The following is a 22,593-nucleotide window of genomic DNA, read 5'->3' as shown; positions in this document are numbered from 1 at the left end:
CCACCGAAGTCACTGGAACATCCCTGCAACGTTGGACCATCAGCGCCGCCCGCCACTGATGCGAGGCCTCATTTTGGTTCAACAGCGCTGCTTTGCGGGCGACGTTCTCGGTGCTCCGTCTTCCTCTGCCACTCGGCTACCATGAGGAGTCGAGGCTCCACCATCGCCACCTACTCGGCGAAAATGTCAGTGATGCGGTGGAGGGTTGCCTCGTTGACCACCTCGCGGTTATAGGCGACGTCCTGAAGCTTCTACGAGGACTCGAAGGAGACGAGCAGGGTCGTCCGACGGCTCCGGCATGTTTCTCCATTCCTCCTCCATATCGTTGCCAGTCTAGTCCTCCTCGCTCCAGTCCTCCTCCGCCCAAGCTCCGCCCCTTCCTCGCGTTCAGCGTATGCGTCGAACTTCGCAAACTCCGCCATGTCATTGACGCCAAACTCAGGCTCGGATTGAGGCATCGCAGGTTCCGTCAAGGACAAAGGCGGAGGTGGTGGCGACAGAGGTGTCGTCCTATGTCCATTGCGGCTGAGCATAGAGTACGTCATGGCATGCCGGCGCAACATTTTCGTGGAGGTGGAGGGTCTTGTTCTATGGCGGGGCTTGTGGTGTTGACTAGGGAGGAAGGCAACTTTTTATAAACGTAGGCGGAACGTGAAGCAGCGGTGAAAGGGCGGGAACAAGAGGAGAGAAGAGGAGAAAGGACGTGAAGACAGTGGTGCGGCATACATCAACGCTGCCGCGTGGAGAAGGCGCCATGACGACGAGAGGTCTCGCCTGCCTCCGCCTCGAAAACCATGCTACCATTTTGAAAAGTCTGCCATGGACGGTTTACGCCGATGACATGGCAGGCCTGCCGCTTGCCACGTCGCACCTACATTGCATGCGGCACACCCGCAACGACACATGTGTAGCAGAGACGGGCTTGGAGTGCCGGACAAGGTATTGGGCCGCGCCAGATCGAAACAACATTTGTGGCACGTGGCTTGGCCCGGTTTTAGGTGTCCGGCTCGGGACGCGAGTGGTGATGCTCGTAGTTACCTAAATCATGATTGTAATCCTCCTTAATGATTAGTGAAAAGCTTCTGATTGGAAGAAATAAAATTCTTCTCTAATTCAACGAAGGTGACATTGCCATATAACCCTAAGACTCCACGTCTAGTTGATTAACGGCGTTGTTGGGACTAACTTCTCCCTGAGCCTTCATCGCAGTGCTTAATTGAGGCAATTTGTAATAATCTCGAGAAAAACAAAATGTACTAGTACTAGTATTCGACGACCGCAAGTCTTTAATCCGAGTCCGGTCTTCTTCCTAAATGAAATTCCGAGTCTGACTGTATGTTGCTGAATATCCGAGTCGGGAAGCTACCACGCTAGCTGGCCTACTATAAAGGTACAGGCACGCACCTGCCTTATTCATCGTCAAACACCAGCCGTGAAAGCATACAGCAATCAAGCCCCAGAATAGATCATATCTCCTCGCGTAGCTCAAGCTGAGGTTAATTCAATCGAGTTGTTCCAGCCCGGCCGAACGAGATGAACATACGCGCACTTATACCTCGGGGCATGGCATCTCGCAAGGTCGTCCTGGCAGTGCTTTTCCTGCTGTTATTGTTCATCTTCCCGGCAATTGCCTTTGCATTTACAGGCGGCATGCATACAGAGTCCGTGCACCGCAGACTGGGAGAGAGGAGCGTCAAGGCCGACACGCTAAGCCACAGACCTGTCCAGCGACATCGCAAACTTGGTCAAGAGACCAAGCCTCCTCAGGACGCCGAGTTCAACGTGGTTAGCTATGGAGCCGTTGGCGATGGCAAAACTGATGACACCCCGGCGTTTCAGAAAGCTTGGGCCGCGGCCTGCTCATCGTCTAAGCCAGCCACCATGTTGGTTCCGAAGGAGAAGGAATTTCTCGTCAAGCAGACCACCTTCTCGGGGCAGTGCAAGTCGAGCGTCAGATTCAAGCTCGACGGAACGTTGGTAGCACCCGGACGATCATCTTGGCCGAAGGAGAACATGAATAAGTGGATTATGTTTAACAACGTTGATAAGCTAACCGTGTCGGGCGAAGGGACTATGGACGGGAAAGGCGAAGTATGGTGGAAGAACTCGTGCCGAATCGACAAGAACCTCAAGTGCACAGAGGCCCCCACGGCGTTGTTGCTCAGCAAGTGCAATCACTTGAAGGTAGAAAATATCAAGCTCTTAAACAGCCAGCAAATGCATATGTCCGTCGAAGATTGCAAGGACGTAGTTCTAAAGCATATCACGATCGTTGCGCCCGGAGACAGCCCTAATACCGATGGCATCCACATTGCCCGCACGAAGGATATACAAGTCATGGATTGCAACATTAAAACTGGAGACGATTGCATGTCTATCGAGACCGGAACCGAGAACTTGTACGCCTCAAAGATAACATGCGGCCCGGGTCACGGAATCAGCGTCGGAAGCTTAGGTGACAAAAATTCTGAAGCTCGTGTTTCCAACATAACTATCAACAAAGCACACCTTATTGGCACGACGAATGGTGCACGCATAAAGTCGTGGCAAGGAGGAAAGGGATATGCCAAGGACATCACATTTGAGGATATCATCATGGACAAGGTCAAGAATCCAATAATCATTGACCAAAATTATTGCTATATGGATGATCCTTTGCAGCCCAAGGCATGCAAGAAACAAAATTCGGCGGTGGAGCTAAGTAATATCCAGTTCAAGAATATAAGAGGCACGAGTGGAACAAAAGAGGCTATCAAGCTAGACTGCAGCGACACCATCCCATGCCATGATCTAGTGATGCAGGATGTAAAACTTACCTTCAGCGGGAAAGGCAAAGGTGCTACAAGTACATGCAAGAACGCTAAGCTAAAGAAATCGGACAATGTCATTCCAAAAACATGCTGATAACGCGACCTTGTTGATGTAGAGGTTGCCTTTTGTATTTGATTTTCCTTCATTTAAGTTGTTTCTTGCTTTGATCTTTCATACTTGTAAAATTAGATAGCCTCTTGTACAGCCAGAAGACAGGATTGATATTTTTTTGTACTGCAATTGTTACTTTTATAATATAGCATACATGTCACGTGTGAATTTTTTAATTACAATTTTTTTATTTACATGCTTTGTTTAGCTGCGACCACAACCATATATCGACTTCACGGGTTAAATTAGTAGCAGGATGCGTGTTGTTCATACTGTCATGTTTGTGCTGAGAGGACCAGTTTGTGCTCACACTGATAAGTACAACAACAGTGCTTCAATTGAAAGTATTTTGTGTCTAAAAAAGGTATTGTTTAGGACAATGAATCAAGGATGCTTGAATGAACCAAGATATAGTTTTAACTAGATTATACTTGGAACGTTACCAGATTGTCAGTTTTTAAATGTATCTTATTGGACTCGTGGGCGTTGGGTACGTAGAGATTTAAATGTATCGTGGAGCTGTATTTTTTGGGTTGTGTAAGCATGTTCTAGCCCTAAACAGTTAGCTACTGTTTGAGTGTATTGGAGTAAGAGCATGTGAGTTTCATATACACTCTATTTTCAGAACGTGCAATCGAGGGATTTTTTGATTTTCATATTTTTCTTCTCACCATAATTTCATAGAGACATCCAACTCAAATCACACGGTGCACACACTGTTACCTTTATACACGTGGGACAAGGAGTCTCCGAAGATTACATAAGTAAAATCCACTTGAATAGCATAACGACATCTAGATTACCTGATGAGCCTACCTCGGAGAGAGGGCGTTAGTCGACTCCTTTGAAACGCTCAAGAAGGCCGAGGATGCCGCGAAGGAGACGTTGCGGCAGCGCCTACTAGAGGACGCGGCGGCGCACCGAGCTCTAGTGGCCGCACGGCGGGCGGCTGAGAAGCAGATGAGGGAGGGACGCAACGACGGGGCCGGGCCGTTGGGAAGAAAGTAGCCTAGGGCTTGTATCTCCTTTATTTTATAGTATAGTAGCTCTTTGCTTGGTGAATGAAAAATATTATTGGAAAACAAAAATGGGTCGCCCCGCTGGGAGCACACCCAAACGCAAACGGATGCGCAGTCAAAATATGTCCGCGGGGCAACGTAAATGGACGCGCGTGACCACTTTTGGGTGTCCAATTTGTGTCGATCCGTTGGAGATTCCCTAAGCTCTCTGGCTTTGAGGGGCTCTGGTTGCTCCAAGCCATCATGCTTCTTTTGGGGCCTACATGTCAACACATCTTTGCTTGTTCTCCCATGAGCGTTGGTCGGTTTAGCAGGTGGTAAAGAAGATATCCCCAATTCGTCCTGCCCACCCACGCCTTTTCTTCTCCTCCTCCCTCCATTTGGAGTGCGGATTTTCCAGGGCTACTTGGGTGTTCCGCTATTAGCTGGACCATCGATGTGTTCAAGATTCGCGCAAAGTCGTATAAGTCAATGACTACAACCGGTCAAGGCTACCGATTCTACCATTCCTTTCTTACCTAAGAAGCTGGAAAGCGCATCCCGAAAAAGAAAGATGGGCTTTTCTACCCAGCGGCGCTGCACCAGTTGAGCTTCGGGCGGTGGCTTGCTAAGGAAATATCTCGGCCGCCAGCACCAATCCATTCTCGGGTGACGCACGCAACCAGTAGGATCGATCAAGCGAGTGAGCGAGCGCGTACACCATAACATGTCAGTGTCCCAAAAATTAAAAAGCCCAGAAAGTGTTTGGGCCCGAAACCAACGTTAGACCTGCAGTTGGACCATCCCAGTACACTACCAGACAAGTCACGTGCCTACGATCCCTCCTTTTTAGGGAAGCTTCTTCTTCCTCAAGATGAGGGAAAAGCCAGATTTGGAGTAGACCCTCTCTTCTAGGTCCTGTATAGCAAACCCACTTGGCAGAGAGAAAACAAGAGAGAAGAAGGAAGAACATCTAAGAAGGAACTAAGAAGGAATGATCATCTGGAGCAGGAACAAAAATCACAAGGTTTGAAACAATAAGGTGTAGGTATGCACATAGAAACTTCTCCTCTCTTTAGCCACCTCGAAAACATCTTCCATTAACAAAGGTCACCATGGATAATCTCCATTAACTTGTCAATCATGATGAACACATATGATTCTGGTTATACAAGATATTGATTCTGGTAGCCATAGTACAAAAAATTGACTAAACAAGCTAGGTTATTGAACCAGATGTAGCAAATAACTGTTGGAGTAGACAACTAGCAGACTTTCACACAAACGAAAAAATATATAAGAATCTGTTAACTTGCAACCCAAAAATAACATGTTGTCTCACATAGAGCTAGTTGTCTAAGTTACATATGAGGACAAATGGTGTTGCATGTTCCAAATAGATCTTGCATATATCTTCCATCAATTGATCAAGTTTCAAAAGTCAACACCTACTTCCTGCCTGGTCCAAAATCGCAAGGTCCAAAAAGATCTTGTATTCATCCTCCCTCCATTGATCAACTTTCATTAGTTAGCACCTACTTCTTCCATAGTTTACAATGAATGGAATAAAATGAGCACTTAACAGATAAATTCCTCTATTTTACAGGTTGAAAAGATGGACATTGATGAACATTTAGGCATAGATGTGTCTAACGCCAGGTTCAAATAACAAAGGTGAAGATTAACTGAAATTTTACATATGCAGTTCCCATGATTACTGTAAAGGTGAAGATTAACTAAAATTTTACATATGCAGTTCCCATGATTACTGTACTTGTACTCTATCAGTAAGTGCAATGTGAACAAAACCGTGTCCAATAATAGTTACCAGATTATTTGCATCAAGTTACCATAATAAAATTAGGATGAATACAAATTTGCTCGACTGAACTGCCATAATATTAATTTTGTACTAGTAACCATATTATTTCTGGTAACTCTGCATGTGTACTAATAATTATGTTGCCATTCTAAATGACCAGATGTGGCTTTGGGTTAACAAATTGAAGGATCAACCTCCATAGGACTGTCAGCTAAGATAGCATGCACTGATATGATGTTACTATAATCAAGTCCTGCTAACACACCCCCGCCAGGATCTAGCAATAGAATTGAAGGGAATGCTGAAGTTATTTCCACACCACATGCGCCTTGTCCAAACTTGAGATTCAATACTCTTGAGGAAGCACAATGGCATTACTTAATGTTAGCGGGTAGGAGAGGATTTGGCACCAGGTTCAACTACAGGAAAAGATCGAAGTCACTAGTGATATAATAAAGACATCTATAGTTTGCCAGAAACAGGGCACCATGCTAAGGAGAAAGAGGACGCCTATGGAGGTGCCAGCCAAGGCAGATCTCTTCTTCGCGTGGAGGTGCCAACCATGGCAGACCTCTCATTCGCATGGCAGGAACTCATGCTCAGCCGAGGGATGTTTCGAGCTCTAGAAGGCTAGCCTCGAAAAAAAATCTGATGAAAAAAGGGGCAGGGACAAGATCAGCTCCACTGAAGCTGTTGAGGCAACGAGCTCCTGCAAAGGCCCTATTGGTGAGGATGTCAATTTCTCTGTGAAATACGGGCATGTAGTTGATCACGAGCCCTCCAAATATGAAGTGTATCGTACTTTTCTATGTCATGAAATGTTTGATTATTAATGTATAATGTTGAGAAAGTGTTGCACCAACTTTTCAATATTTACGTGCTTATTTCCAATGATCTTGTATTAAGCTGGAAAAATGTTTGGATTGTAAAACCGTATGTGATGATATGTATCGCACACAATCTATATGGAAAAAAAAATCGTATGTGACATGAAATTTGGCATATGGTTTCTTGAAGGTACACCGTTTGGGACGATGGCCACGTGAACCATGTCGTGCATTAGAACCGTCTTAATGGTTGAATTTGGAGGAAAGGCGTTAATCAAGATTGTTCATTAATTTTGTTGTCGATTCACACCGCATGCACATTTGATTGTACTATAAAATCCCCTTGTCTCTCTCCCCTCAATTGATATCTTCCACACCTCTGCGCGCACCAAATCCAAGAACACCAAACCTCTGCTCCAGTGGAGGCGTTCATACCACCTTCCAGAGGGTACAATATATGTGAGCATGACATGTTCTTCTACATGACTTTCACCCTCCATGAAACGAGGGTGGAGAGGTGTATCCACCACGTGAAGGAAAAGTACCTCGACGATGCTCCGATCAAGTGCGTCGTGTTGGACTGTGAGTACACCATCGCGAAGCCAGGTAGCCAGAAGAATTTATATCGCATACGGTCCTGCCAGAACACAACCATGTGATGTGTCCAACAAAAGGTAAGCACTACATTATGCATCGCACATGGTTACTCATTATAAAATTGTGAGTGATACACATCACAATACTTTCAGATTTATGTAATATAAATAATGTATCAAGAGATAGCTATAAAGAATTATTTTGTTAAAATTTCCATTTGCAATCATATCACAATGCACACAATTACTTGTGCTTAATCTCGCGCGCGTGCGTGCGTGTGTCATATGTGGGCATGTCCTGTCGGGTCGACGAAACCCTTGCAACGATTCTTTATAGAATAAATTAGGACAAGCATCGTCTTTATCGAGTACCACTCCACTCCATAGACCATATCCGCCCCTCTTTAGAACCACTACGCCGAGGCGGAAGCTAGCTTCTGGCTAAAGATCTTCCTTGTTGGAATGCCCATGAACTCCCATGCGACACGTTGGCCGTGGAGTCGTGCCGATCCACGCGTTCGAATGACGGATCTACTTGATACCTCTGGTCAAGCCGAATTGTCCTCGACCTCCACCATGGCCAGGACGGCGCGGGCTAGCGCCCTCGCATCCAGCAGGTTTACGATGTGAGATTTTGCATGTTTACCTTCTATTTGTAGCTCACATCTACTTTAAGAGCCGGTGTTTTTGGTGGCAAGATTGGATTATATTGTGAGTTAAGTCCATGTTTTATTCATGAGTTAGATCCATTATTTGTTTAGTACAGATGAACTAATGTGTTGCATAGATCTACATTATTGTGTTATATTGACATGATCCAATACATATTTATTCACCGTAGATGTACAAATGTGTTGATGAGATGTACAAGTTGATGTTTAACCACAACTAACTCCATCTCTGGTCTATACCCTTAGTCATAGAAATCTTATTTTGTTAACACTGCAAAAGATAAAGGAAACCAAATGTGTGTGACGTCGTGTTTACGATCGCTTTTCCTCGGTGTTCCTAGTATGATTACTAAATTATTTGGACTTAAATTATTGTTAATTATTTTATGTTAGCATTTTCTCACTTTCTTTTTAATTATTTGCAGAACATGCATTGTTATGGTCGCAACAACATGGAAGGAACATTGTTGCAAAATAATAATATGGGCACACCTTTAAGTTCTCCATTCATGTCTTCACAAGGATAAGTAGAGAAATCTACTATCCTTTCAAAGACATGACTTGTTTCCAGGCTTGTCTCCGCAAGGATAAGTGGAGAAATTTAATAGCCTCGTGAAGACATGACTTTCCTCGCGAAGACAAAGACGTAACCAAGAGATGCTACAAATTTTCTTCTTTTATGTATATTTCTCTTCATTTATGTATCTGTCGCCAAATATATGTATGCATATGATGTATTAGGTGTGCAATATAATTGAGATATGGTAATGTATTTTCATGAGTGTTTAATTTGACATACATTTGCTACTATTATGATTTCGCAGGTACAACTAGTCATTTATGTCTAAAAAGATTTGCAATGTATACAATCAACATACCAGGAAAAAAAAATTAGTTGCCAAACGGTCCATCTCGAAAAGTTGTTTCCGAAGAGCATCCTATTCGCAAACGATTAGATACGGAAACTATTTGCGATAGTTAAACCCGTCGCAGACGATTTCACAAATTGTGCACATAATAGACGCATATCATGTACACCATCACGTAGTGACGGCCAGGATTATCGTGTGTGACATGCCATTTCAGCCGTGTGTGAAGGAAGATTATGTACTAGTGCGTGACAGCGAGTGCCCAGAGGCCTATCCTGTTATCAACCTCCGCCCCTTGTGGATGTAGCAGCCAACCAGTGGAATGTCGACGTTACCGGGGCCACAAGGATGTGACCAGTGGCGCGCCCGCTTGACCCTAGACACGAGGATGTAGCCTCTAGTGGCTCGGGGTGGTCAGAGACTCGATAATGTACCTGGTGAAGCGAGAGGGTGGAGGAGGATGTAATCGGAGAAAGTGTCGAGACCACCGGCGATTGGCGGAAACGAAGCTGCTACAAGCGACGCCTCCTCACCTCGAGATATGTAGCACCCTGTAGCCGCCACGAACATGATGTAGCTAACCCGGCGAGATCCGTCGCCCACCAACTCCTCTAGCACGATGTAAAATCGATGGGAGAAACGACGGAGATGCCATGGGTTTAGACAAGGAGGAAGGGGTGGGGGAAATGAAAACCACTCTCTCCTCTGTCCGTGAACATCCCCCGAAGTTTGAACCCCACCTAAAATTACTATGTACACGAAGGATGTCTGAACACTGAAAGTGGACACTCGCTCGCGCACGATGGCACGAGGCATCTAATTAGGATCGCACGGGCGAGAAGGGCGACTTCGCGTTAATCCAAAACAAGGTCAAGGTATAGTTAGAATTCAAGATAATTAAAAAAAATGACCGGTTCGAAAATATCTATACCATTTACATCCATCTGCTCTGCGAGTCAAAGGATTTTGTTGGTGGAATGGTCAAACGGCCGGATGACAAGGACGCAACGGCGACGCTCATCCACTTCCCAGCACAAACAGCCCAAAACGTCTCCCTGCAAACCGGGTCCCATCCCCCCACGTCAGCGTCGCGGCCCGCCACACCATGAGTTGTTTATCCACTTGGACACTTGGGCCGTTCGAGAATCCCCGCCCTCCGCCACTCCCGCGCGCTCCGCTCTCCGCCGTCCGTTCCCGTTCGCCGCCCTCCTCCACCACCACCATCCTCGCCGTCGTCGCTTCTTTCTTTAATATAATCAATCAAATCCTCCACGAATTCCGATCCCCACTAATCCCACCGGTGATCCCTTTCCCTTACGCTAACGAACCATGAACAGTCGTCGCCGCGACTCCTCCACCACCACGCCCAATCGCTCTCCTGCCTGCGGCTTTAGCGGCGCCTTTTCTTCATCTCCTTCCTGGCGTTCCGTTCGGGCTTGGTCGTCGTTCCTCGGTTCGATTTGACCGCCTCCGCCTCTTGAGCCGGTCGAGCTGCTGTTGGCTTGCTGGCTCCTGGCTCATCGGTGTTCTCGCGTTCGTTCGGGGATTATTGGCAGCGTAGTTTACTTATCCTGTTATTATCCAGGTATGTCTACCTCTCCACAGAAAGGCTTTCTATTTTTTTTTACTTTTGTTGTGATGTTGTCGTTCCAGTTTTGGGGAGATTTTTTATTTTTTTTGCTTATCTGGGCTCAAGTTAATCGCTTTCTTGCTTTATATGTGTGTGATATCTTTGTTTCGTGTATGCCTATAAATGGAAGTTTTTGTTGCTGTTGGGTTGTTGCCGCGCATGGGCTCAATCATTGGAACAGTTTTGATCGGTTCGGTGTCTGCTGATAAGTGCTGATATTTGGGTGCGCGGCTTGCACCGGAGGATTACGTGCTATTTTGGGCTGTGCCAGGTTCATAGTATTAGACAGTTGCTAGGCGCAGGTCCTTGTTAGCAGTTGTCAATTGTCACTAGATGAAAGTGTACAGTCGTCAGTAGAAAGTTCCAGAGGACAAAAGGGGCGCAAAAGCTCAAAAAAGGGTGAAAGTTCAAAAATCATAACAACAGTCATAAACTTAGAACCATGTGGCTCAAGCTGAAGCCATTTTACAGAAAGTTCGTATTCATGACTCAGTCTGTTAATCTCAGTGATTTTACACTTATAACCAAGTGATCAAACTTCGAATGGTAAAGCTGAAGTAACTTTTTTGCATTAGGAAAAAATTGCTTTGTGTGGCACCTAGAGCTCTGGGAACACAGCAAGGTGCTTCAACTTACCTAATGTTACATCTTTATGATGCCTTAGAGTAGTCATGATGTGGATTAGTTCTCCAAAATAGGCTGCAATCCACTAATCCCAGCGGTTTCTGAAGACTCATGGTAGCCATGAAATCAAGTTCTAACCATGTCATGATCCCGCAGTAATGGAGGTTGCGGTAAAAACCAATAAAAACTCCAAGTAGATCTGTAGATGTCAGCACCCCTGGTCCTGTAGTAGTCCGATAAAAAGATGCCTGGCTCCTGTTCTTGTATCCCCCAAACAGACTTTCTGGATACTTTTCACTTGGGATTGTTAGAGGTGTTGAGTCATTTTCCTTATCAAGATACAATCCTGCTTACTGATATCTCATTGATATCATCTAACCTGTGGTCATCTTTGCGCTGCAGTTCTGCTCTCTGCACCCCATGTAACAAGTTTGCAGGTAGGTCCATAGCTGCACTGACAGCGAGCACAGCGAGCACAGTGATCTTTACTAAGATGCCACATTGGTGATTGTTGTAATTATATTGTTCAAAGGTATATAAGGGGAATGTTTAAAAAAATCAATACAGATTTGTGACAGCAGATAGCGATTATGGAAGGTACATTAATCAGGACAATTCGACTCAAAACGGGGCAATGAGCAAAAGGATTCTTTAACCGCACTTCACAGAGCCTTTACCGATATGGAGGCTTCATCTCATGATCCAGCAGCAGAAAAATTAATTGGACATGAAGATGATACAGAATTAACGCCTTGCGAAGGTATGGAGTTTGAGTCTGAAGATGCTGCAAGGGATTTTTACAGCTTGTATGCAAGACAAGCAGGTTTTCGAATTCGGATCAGCAGGTATACTCGCTCTCGACGTGATAACTCAATCATTTCTCGCCGTATTGTATGCTCAAGGGAAGGATTTCATGAAACTCGGAACTGTGAAAGCCTCCACCCTGACAAAAAACAGCAAGAAAGGACAGGTGCTAGAGTTGGTTGCAAGGCTATGATAATGGTTAAGAAAATTGGTCCTGGTAAATGGGTAGTTACCAAATTTGTGAAGATCCATAATCATGGATCAGTTCCACCAAGAAAACATGACATTAGGTCAGCAGATCAGGACCTCAATCCAATTGAAAATCCACATTCTAATGATGTGGAACCTATTGAGGAGCCGGTTGAGGGTATGGAATTTGACTCTGAAGAAGATGCGAAATCGTTCTATATAAACTATGCAAGGCTTAATGGTTTTCGTGCACGTATTAGCAGGTACTGCCGTTCAAGGCGTGACAACTCAATCATTTCTCGCCAGATTGTGTGCTCCAAGGAAGGCTTTCGCGAGGTTCGAGCCAAGAAAGAGATTACAGACGATGGGAAAACGAAGCGCCCAAGAATGATAACTAGAGTTGGTTGCAAAGCTATGATTGTAGTCAAAAAGATGAACTCTGGAAAATGGATGGTGTCTAAATTTGAGAAGGAGCATAACCACTCGTTGTTATCTTCTAAACTGGCCCCTAATACATCAAACATTACTTCTGAAGAAGTTGCTGAATTTACTGGAATGTGTTCAGATCCAAATGAAGTGAAGGCTGAAAGATATGGTGCAGAAATTCAATGTAATTCTACAGATTCACTTACTGCACTTTACAATAACTTATGTCAGGAGGCTATAAAATTTGCAAAAGAGGGGTCAGTCACAGAAGATATTTACCATGTGGCGATGTCTGCTTTGAAAGAAGCTGCAGTGAAGGTTGCTCAAGTCAAAAGTTGTCACCCAGTAATGCAAGAGCCTACCTCCAAGGTCCTACAGGTGAAAACTATGGATGCTTCGCAATGTTCAGATGAGGTCAGAAAGAAAATAACATCTCAACAGCTCAAGCTTTTTCAAGAGCCTACCTCCAATCTAGTGCTTGTACCTACCAACCCTTCAACTGATTCAGGCACTAATTCTAACAACAGTGCTCAGTTATCATGTGCTTTCCCCGCAAATGGTAAATACCCTATGAATAAAATAATATAAAAATTAGTCCGGTGCTCTTTACTAATAACACTTTTTTCTATAACAACTGTTCCATCTTCCATCAACAGAGGGGCAAGGCAGGGATGGATTAGAACGTTCTTATTTGCATGCTGAGGACAGAAAGCATGACTCTTCCGAGAAATATCAGGTTACCTCGTCAACTTCCAAATCTTTGTTAGAGATTTCCTAACACTCCAGCAATATTTGGTTTTTCTTACTGGGCCACAAGGTTCTTATTTGTTGTTCTACCTGCAGAATTGCACTTCCAATCGAGCAACACAAGGAAATCATGCAAGTCTTCGTAGACCTTCTGAAGAAACTGGAGTTGCTATTCCTGCAATACCTCTGACGCTGTACATGCCTGTGATGAGGAATTCACCTGGAGGTTCTGCTGGTTATGTTCCATTTTCTTGTGATGATTACAGAATAAAATTGCAAATTCATATTCCCAGATGAAAGTATCATCCACGTTATCACTTTAATTTTAAGATATTTTTAAAATGGATTTTAGAAGGAAAATAGGATGCCCGTTCCTTTGCTACAAATGGTGGCAAAGACTGTTTTCCTATAGGAATGCTATCCTCCGAAATTTGTATACTTTTATTTTGTTGCAAACAGAGCCATGGACTTAAAGTTAATCAGTCAGGATAGGTGCCAAACTGATAAGTGATGTCAGAAATGAGAAAGTGATTTTCATCTTTTTGCAATCCGTGTTTTCATTCTTTAATATGGGTGTCCAGAAAATTGAACTATATATTACAGCTTTTTGAATAGTTTGTTTTAGTTTCAGTGTTGACTGTTGAGTCCGGGACATGATAAATATGGACCATTGCAAATTTGAAATGTTTCTGTCTTTGGATCTCTATAGTTTCATACTATTGCAGATAGCTTTAAAAACTAGTTATACTGTTTCTCATGAATCAACGGGTATAGCTATTCTTTTCAGGCTTTCACATGTGCATTTTAGACTTGCCAACTTCTGTTTCATTTGCTTACTAGAACGCTATTTTCTATTTGAAGCTTGAATGCTATGGTTATGGTTGTGTGCCTTAATATATCGGTACCTGCAGTCAGGGCATTCTCTGATATATGTTCATTTCTTTGGGCTACAGATGGACAGTACAAAGTGTTGGCTGCACCTATCGAAGCAGTTCCGATTTCATACCGTCCTGCGGAACCCATCAGACAGCCAAAACGAAGTTATGGTAATATAGGCCCATTGCCAGGTGTTATGTCTGAACTGACCAGGCGAGGAGAAGGTCCAAACTCTCTAGTACATGCTACAGCTGTTGCTTGTGGTGCTCGTGTTGTTCCGCTTCAGGAAGCAGCTTCGTTGATCAAGGCCATTGAGTCCAAGATCAGATCTGGAGGGGCCAAGATAGCAAGATTACCTTCAAGCAGCTTGAGGCATCTACTTCCGGAGGCAGACTCCATGTCATCTTCTAGTGAAGATGGTGAGGAGAATGACCACAGTGAGCAACTGGCAGTGAATGCCGAAAACTACTGCCGTGATGATCAGATCTCCAAGGAAATGAGATTGCATGGTGAGCCGTCGTCAGAGTTGGAAACTGATTCTGAGAATGGTTGAAGCTGAAAATGAAAACCATGATACTGCTGATTGCTGACAGATTATAACTGAAGGATCATTGGATCAAAGTTGTCTGAAGATGTACTTTTTTGATTGATAAAGCTGTATGAAGATCGAAGCTACCCTGCAATGTTTATACCATAATTTAGAACATTTGTGTATAATTGGTTTAGGATTCTAACCACTTGTCTGAGTTCAATTATAATTGGGTTGGATTTGTAAAAAAGGGACTACCCATACAGCGTTGGTGGATAATCTGTACATGAACTACAATTATGGACAGCAAAGATAATAGAATTTTTATAATTCCATCGATTGTATCTATCTGGAGATAACTTTTAGATGTCAATATATTATGAGAACATTTATTTTGCAAAAAAAAAAGACTACCAAACTTCGATGGTTTTCCTGCTTTGTATCCGTCCTGTAGCAACCTCTATGTAAACTTAAATATACCAAGTCCAGGATTACAAATTTGTCAAGTGCACAAACATGTCCAGGGTTAGCTGTGCCCTTGAACTGAAATAATCAAACTCTGCTTGGAATTGGTTTTGCATCCAACGACTTTCTTTACCATTTTGATGAACTGCTTGTAATTCGTTATAGTATGATTTTTACACATGTCAACATCAGCTACTCTAAAAGATGAAGACATGTAACTTAAAGTCTTCAAGCACCCGTGTAAGAGAAAAATCAGCTGTGCTTATTTGTTGGTACAGCAAGATCGTGTGGAAGAATATGAACTGTAACATGACTCTGGCCTGTGCATTCACCCTAATTGTCAAAAAGTGGTAAATGTTAGCAATTGTTACTTCGCCTGCTAGCAAGTCTAAATTGGCCAGACTAATATCTCCATTTTGCTGTGACTTGTCGAACAGACATGTTTGCCAACACTTAATGCAGAAATTTAACTTTGATACAACGATCATAAAATAAAACTTGTCACGTCAGAAGGTGGCATCTTTTTTGCCACCACAATGCTTACTGCCTTGCTTCCACGCATCTTCATTTCTTGCACAAACAGGCACTGATCAACATCACTCTGCCATTTCTGTGTCTGAAAATATCCAACACATCTATATCTCGTGCACGCACCGGCTCTATCTTCAAGGAGGCAGCACGGGAAACTGAAGTGCTTGTGATTTGTCAAAACTTTGTGCTGTCACCCTGCTAAATTAACATTATCGCTGACTTTTAGCTAACGACATGGCATCACCACGAAAAGGAAAGCTCGCATTGTCCAAACCATGTTGTACCAAACGTGTACTATTGTCAGTACTGATGTACGGTGAGTACGATTTCTCTTGGCTTTAAAAGTCTATAAGTCTGACCATCTAAGAAAAAGTCTAAATCTGACCAGCAATTGTTTCGGTTTTCTAAAGTTGTTCATCTGATCCTCAACTGTTTATTTCTTTATTATTTTCCGCTAAGATCCAGTTTGTACTGGTCCTCTGCCAATTTTGTGCACTTTGATTCCGGTTTGATCATGCTAGGAATCACAGTCCCTATCCAAGCATCTTGCAACACCAGTACCAACGCTAGTGATATACATATGTATTGTCTATTCATATGTTGCCTGATGTGTTTATAAGCTCAATCACTTATTAAAAAAAAGTCCACTTCTAGTTCTTGAATTCTCGAGAAACTTCACATTTTATCCTAAAAATTATTTCTAGTTTAGAACGAACCTTGAACTCCTACAATTGTTCACTTTTCAGTCCTCATCGGTTGAGTTGAGAAAATCGCTAACATGGAAAGAAGAAACAGTCAACCAATCGAATTGCTTTTGAACCAGAGCAACCCAAGCTAGCTGAGATGTCGAACTCGAACCCCACATATTACTGGAAAAATTAAAACCCTCATGTCCCTAAACCAGTCTTTTGTTCGATTTCTTTGTCTCCCAATTCACTTGAAGCGTCGTGCCAGGAAGGCCTGCTTGCTTTTATCTATCAACATCATCCTGCTTCTCCGCCCTTGCACCATTTCCTTGAGATTTTGCCACCCATGACAAATATTTGCCTAGCTCAATCGGAATAAGGACTAAAAGTGAATAATTCCGAGAGTTCAAGGTTCATTCTGAACCAAATGGAAGTTCTAGGACCAAAAATAAACTTTCACTAGAATTCAAGGATCAAAAGTGGACTTTCTTCAAAACAACATCTAAGCATCATCATGTCAACTTCAATTTATTTTTCATACTGTAAGATAGTGTAATTGAAATCTTTGTTCCACTTATAACTATCTCTATCGTCTATTTTATCATGATTTTTTAAAGAAAATATTTTAAAATCAAGAAAATATAAATTACACCATGTTTCTGCACCAACACTCAAGAGCTATTCATTACAATGAGAAATTAAGAATTCACACAGCCAACTTAATACAAAAGAAATAAAAAAAGATCAATCAACCAAACTGTTGCGGCAAACATCAACATCAACCACAACCGATGTCAACCAGAGGGTAAAAGCCTAACATGAGAGGTGCTCCAACAGTAGCGCCTCAAGGAATGCGACTTTGCACGACGAGGACTTCGCTTGATCCGACCACCTAGGCTAGATCATGGATTCTTATCACGAAGAGATGTCCAAGCAATCTTCAAGCACTGCTTTCACTAATAAAAAGCATTATGAATGACGGCATCACCAACTTCAACAATGAAGGGCGGAGCTAGAGTTTTCACCACTAGCTCCAGATATCTTTACAAGTCACTCCTTCAACTCTATCCTTTCCTCCTTGCGAAAAATATCATATTTTAAATTACACCCTCAATTTCTTCCTCATCTTCTCTTATTTGAAGAACATTTTATTGCATTAACAATATTTTTTTCAACATACTCATTGCTATGAACAAAAAAATATATTTCTTAGGCAAGACATACAAGAAAAATGAATTCACTTACAAACACAAATTTGTGCATAAATATACAACAATTCTCCTTCAAGTAAATATTTCATGCACTTTGTCCTCACCATTTTCAGTCATCGGTTAAAATTTAGGATACTCTCCTTTGCATTTGAGATTACTTATCCGGACTTCCATGTCTTAAAAAAATATCAACACGACAAAATATTAAAAATATTAAAATTCATATGATTTTTTTTTATTATGTTTGTTACTTATCCAAATATTTTGGTTATGTCGAGCAAAAATATAGCGATAATTTATTGCTTCGTCAAATAGTACCAACCATAGATCATTTTGGGACATTGGATAGCTAGGGGACCACAAGCATGAGTCTCAAAAAAGAGAGTCTACATCACTTGGTTATGGGAGTGATTGTAGGGACCAACAAACTATGTTTAAGTTCTTGTAGACGTGAATTTAGGTTCTTAGGTGTCCTTTTAACCAAAGGAAACGCTTTGGAATTTTAGGGTATATGATCTGAGAGAAAATATCGTTTGGTGCCATTTGGAACAAAGGAATTGGGAACACCCATTATTTTAAAGGAGTACATCAAACATGAGGTCATCTGGAATTTATGTACTTTTTTCACGTGACATCCAAATGATCTCTTGAAGTTTTCATGTAGTTTTGGTTCCCATAGGAATATAGGATACATGAGATCCCATGTTTTGAGTTCAGGCTTTACAAACGGGGCAACGATCTTTTGAAGTTTTCATGTGTTTTTGCTTTATGTATGAATCTAGGATACATATTATTTTTTCTATGCTTTTCCTATTCCTTTGTCGTCGTGGCGAATGAGCAGATGCCATGGGATGACTTAAGTTGGGGCCGAATGGGCGCAAGAGGATTCGGGGGAGGGTTTGTGATTAGATGGGATGAACTTCCGGATGCTTTCCTCAAGAACTCAGCCAAAGGCAGTGATACAAGAAGAAACACACAAGGAAGAACTCTGCTCTAGATCAGAATCTTCATTGATCTCAACATGGTACAGGTTTCTGATTACAAGGTTCCTCTATTCCTCTATTGGTTGATCGTCCCGGATACGGGTGTGCCCCCTCTCCTTATATAGGGGAGAGGGTGGCTTACAGAGCAAGAAACCCTAATGGCATCTTTGACTGGACAAACTACTTTACAAAGTTACTTTAATCATAGATGACGCCGGGATCTTCTTTAATCAGGGAGGCTGACGTCCTTCGGCTTCTTTCAGCGTCATCCCTCTCTTTGGCGCAAGGGCTTCATTTAGAGCCACTTTGCTTAGCTCATCCTTGTCCTCTAGCTCTGAAGAGAATCTTTGACCAGTCTTACCGACATGCTCTTCTTACCGGTAGCCCGGTGTCTTCTTCATCCGGTCCCGGTATACCCCTCTTGGGAATATCGGCCTGGCTTTACTTAACCAAACTATCATCTTTGTGCTTCGGTATAAACATTAAACCGGTATCTTGATGGCTCAAACCATCCGGTTTGGCATGCCTTTGGCATACCGGGGGTCATCCCCCCAACATTAGTCCCCGAAGCTGCTATAGTATGGTGGATTCTATCCAACAGACCATGCCAGGTTCTCACATCTTAGGATACCGGTTTAATCTTTCCGGTGGTTAGCTCGGATCTGGCATCTTTGCCCGGACTCACGTTTCCTCTCTTCGCAAGGTATTTTCCGGTATCTTATTCTCCGGTATCTTAGTCATTAAACCTCTCCTCGGCGAAGTCAAGAATTTCTCGGGTACAGAGCACATCGCTGACATGCGTATCAGAATCGACGCGCGCCAGTGTCAGGGGTCACTTCCCTTCGGCTTCTGCGCCCGCATTAACTGCTGCACAGCGGATCCTGGCTGCCGTTCCGGATCCGTGTGGCCTCCCTGTGACTTTCTGCTTTCTACGCGTGTATCGCTGCGCCACATGGCGGCCCGTGGAGCGAACCGTCGCGGCCCGGCGGTTTTCGGCCCACTTCTTCCTCTTCCTTTATAAGGAGAAAACCGCCTCTTCTTCTTCCTTCTTCGCATTCCCCACTTCCTCGCGCACAGAGCTCTTCGCCCTCTGCGCCTCCGTCGCTCTCGCTCGTCGCTCGAACCTCGCCGCCCGGCGAACCTCCGCCGCTGCTCCACCTGACCTCGCCGAACTTTGCCGCGCGGAGAATCCTTGCGGTGCTTCCCTCGCAGGCGCGGCACTGGTGCTTCATCAAGCTTTTCTCCACCTCGCCGTCGCCGGACTTCCTCGGCAACCGCAAGTTCACCGCTCCGCCGGCGAACTCCTTCCTCAACGACTCCGCCACCTCAGGTTAGGCCCAATCTGCATTTGCCCCTCTTTTGCTTGCTTTCTAGATCTTGGGCCGGTAGTGTATTTACTTCCTCTTTTCTTTTGCTTTTTCTCTTACTCGTAGATCTTCGCGCCAGGGTAGATCGTGGGATTGTGTTTTTTTGGGTCAAACCTCATGTCTAGCGAAGAGTCCTCCTCCGCTTCATCCTCCAGTAGCCACCATAGCCAATCTTCCGACGGATTAACCGCCGATCTTGTCCAGATGGACATCGATGCCGGTAACAACCAAGAGGCCGGCAGCTCTAGCCAGACCTCCGGCATAGATCTTTCCGGTATCACACGCGGGGCCTGGAAGGGCTCCGACGTTTCCCAATACGAGATAGACTAGCTTTACCGGTCTAGAAGGATACCGGAAGGGGTATCCTGCCGGCTTCCTGGCGACGAGATTGAACCGGTACTTCAACCCGGTGAGCACGTCGTCTTCCTCGTTCACTTCGAGCGTGGCTTCGGCCTTCCCGCCTCCGATTTCTTCCGGAGTTTTCTCGATTTTTACCAACTCCAACCTCACCATCTTCCCGGCAATGCCGTTTTCTATCTCTCTTGTTATGCCACCTTTATGGAGGCTTATATCGGCATTCGTCCCACTCGCGAGACGTTTGCCCGTTTCTTTGCTCTTCGGATTAACTCTGTTCAGGGCAAGGAAATTCCTAAACCCAAACCCCCCGTGCAATGCGGGTCTTGCATCATCGGCTCCCGCCAAGGGAGCCCTTTCTTCAAGTTTTCCGGTCTCTAGTCATGCCGGTTATGGCAAGGGACCTTCTTCTATGTGAAGAACGACGGCGCCTCAGATCTCATCAATCTGCCACCTTTTAATCCGGCGCCGCCCAGAAAAGTCAACTGGAGCTTCAACCCGGGGACAAACTATGTCGAAACGAACCGGGTGATACGCTTCATGGAGCAGCTGATGAAGGAGACTAACATCTGCTCCGACGATATCATCCGCGCCTTCATCTCGCGCCGGGTGCTTCCACTTAAGCGCCGGGCTCATAAGATGAGCGAGATGTACGGTCCCGGTGATCCTACCAAGATCACCGGCCTTCCAATCAGCAAGAAGGACATTGTCCTCAAGGCTAGGCAGATCTGCCAAACTGCCATGCCGGATGATTGGGAATGGGGCTTCCGGCCTCTCAGTTCCACTAACCCTCCGACCCAAGAAGTAAGAGATTACGCAACTCGGGTCGGTTTACCGGTAACTTTTATGCTGCGGTTAACCTTCTTTTCATTTGTTTCAGGCCAAGGACCGCTTCCCCCGCATCGACGCGGATCGGCGAGGCCCTTGCCGGAAGCGCCCTATGGACAAGGTAGACCCGGACCCCTGCATCCATTGGCAAGATCTGAAGATGGGTCGGACGCCAGCCTCGCGCCTCGGTAAATCTCCACCTGAAGCATCCGGTTCCTCCGATGACCTGACCTTGCTTGAGGTAGCTCTTCTTTTTGATCTCTCATACTCTTCTGTTATTGTTTCTCTGTAGATGTTCTCTCAGCCAACACCAACCCGCAGGTCCACGAGCACGTCCCTCCCCTGCGGGCCGAGGCCGGCCAAGAGTTTGTGGAGAAGCTCATGGCCCAAGGCCAGAAGAACAAGGTTCCGGCATCTGACGCCGGTTCGAGCCAGGCGCCTCCTTCCAAGCGCTTCCGGACGGAAGCCTTTGCGGGGAAGGTCGCAGGCATGAGGCGCTACAAGGGCAAACAGATGCCGACCTCTTCTGGGTAAGTTCTCGTTTCTCTGCTTGTCTTGTTTTTACCAAGTTCTTTTCCGGTTGCTTTTTTCCAACCCTTCCCTTTCCTTTCGTTCAGCCCTGCGCTCAAGCTCGGCCCAAGGCCTGAGGGCTCTGATGGATCCGCAAGGACCTCAACCCCTCCTCTTCATTCAAGCCCGGCACCATCTGGTGCCGGCAACGCTTCTGCCTCCCCTCTGGGAGGCACTCCAAGTGCGGGGCGCGCGGCCCCTACACCGCCTAATCACCGCGCGGAGGAGGACCTTGTCTCCCCTCCTGAGAAAGAAGACCGGCGCCAGCAACATCGGCGCTGAAGAAGAAGCTGCCGGGCGGGCGGAACCTCTGGTTCCTCCCGTCTAGAAAAGAAAGAAGAAGAAGACCAAGGAGTCTTCCCCCTCCAGAGCCGCGCCGGATACTTCCGCGCCGGCTTCCTCCAACCTGGGTCAGGACGCGCCTGACGCTCCTCCCTCTCCCAAGACTACGCCCGCGCCACCTCCAGAAGCTCCCCGCGCCGAACCAGCCGGGGCCACGCCAACGCCGCCGCCAACAACCTTGAAGACCGTCAAGGGGAAGGCGACGGCTCCCAGCACTTCCTTCGCCGGCCTGCAGCCCTTGGTGCTGCACGCCGCCCGCGTCGCTGTCGCTGCCGGCGAGAAGGCCACCGCCCTGCTTGGCCGGATAACAGAGTTCCAGCGCGAAGGCCGGGAGCTGGGGCACCTGCTGCCCTACGCTGAGAAGTGGAACGCCGCGGACGTGTCCGAGGCGACCCGCGGCCTGGGCAAGGACCGGCTACCGGTGCCTGACCCTGCTGGCCCTCGGTGCTCAGAGGAGCACTTCATGCGGCTGCGCCGGGCCGTCAAGGAGCTGGACAGCGCGTGGTTCGATGCCACGAACAACATGATGGTAAGTCCCACCAAACCTTTTCTATTTTTCAACTCACGCCGGTTTCTCTTCTTCCGGATCTTGTCTATCTTCAACTTTAAAATCTATGCCGGTTTCTCTTTTGCTGAATCTTGTCTATCTTCCCAGTCCCCGAGTTTCGTGTTGAGGGCGTAGCTCTTAGCGCGAAACTTAGGTAGAAACGCGCGAAACCGGCATAG

General features: G+C 45.3%; 1 protein-coding gene and 1 pseudogene across 2 annotated transcripts; both read left to right on the top strand.

The window, feature by feature from the left end:
- The first annotated feature begins 1,540 nt into the window (after positions 1 to 1,540).
- On the top strand, positions 1,541 to 2,904 carry LOC127347816 (polygalacturonase-2 pseudogene; annotated as a pseudogene).
- A 6,946-nt stretch (positions 2,905 to 9,850) lies between these two features.
- Positions 9,851 to 14,865, top strand: LOC127296192 (uncharacterized). 2 transcript variants are annotated; one of them, XM_051326225.2, is made up of 5 exons: positions 9,851 to 10,290; positions 11,362 to 12,937; positions 13,035 to 13,114; positions 13,222 to 13,351; positions 14,079 to 14,865. In XM_051326225.2, the coding sequence occupies exons 2-5, from the start codon at positions 11,641 to 11,643 to the stop codon at positions 14,552 to 14,554; spliced, it is 1,983 nt and encodes a 660-aa protein (XP_051182185.1). In that variant the 5' UTR covers positions 9,851 to 10,290; positions 11,362 to 11,640; the 3' UTR covers positions 14,555 to 14,865. The 2 variants fall into 2 exon arrangements, with proteins under 2 accessions (XP_051182185.1, XP_051182184.1); XM_051326224.2 differs by having other exon boundaries at positions 13,222 to 13,360.
- Positions 14,866 to 22,593: the final 7,728 nt, after the last annotated feature.

Source organism: Lolium perenne, chromosome 4 (genome assembly GCF_019359855.2).
Source record: "Lolium perenne isolate Kyuss_39 chromosome 4, Kyuss_2.0, whole genome shotgun sequence".
Lineage (NCBI taxonomy): Eukaryota > Viridiplantae > Streptophyta > Magnoliopsida > Poales > Poaceae > Lolium > Lolium perenne.
This window is presented reverse-complemented; position numbering and strand designations above follow the sequence as displayed.

Bases quoted from the DNA above. Each gene is read 5' to 3' on its own strand.
- LOC127296192 (XM_051326224.2), top strand. From the start codon at position 11,641: ATGGAGGCTTCATCTCATGATCCAGCAGCAGAAAAATTAATTGGACAT. The intron at 12,938-13,034 runs GTAAATACCCTA...TTCCATCAACAG, and splicing joins ATGTGCTTTCCCCGCAAATG to AGGGGCAAGGCAGGGATGGA. The intron at 13,115-13,221 runs GTTACCTCGTCA...TTCTACCTGCAG, and splicing joins ACTCTTCCGAGAAATATCAG to AATTGCACTTCCAATCGAGC.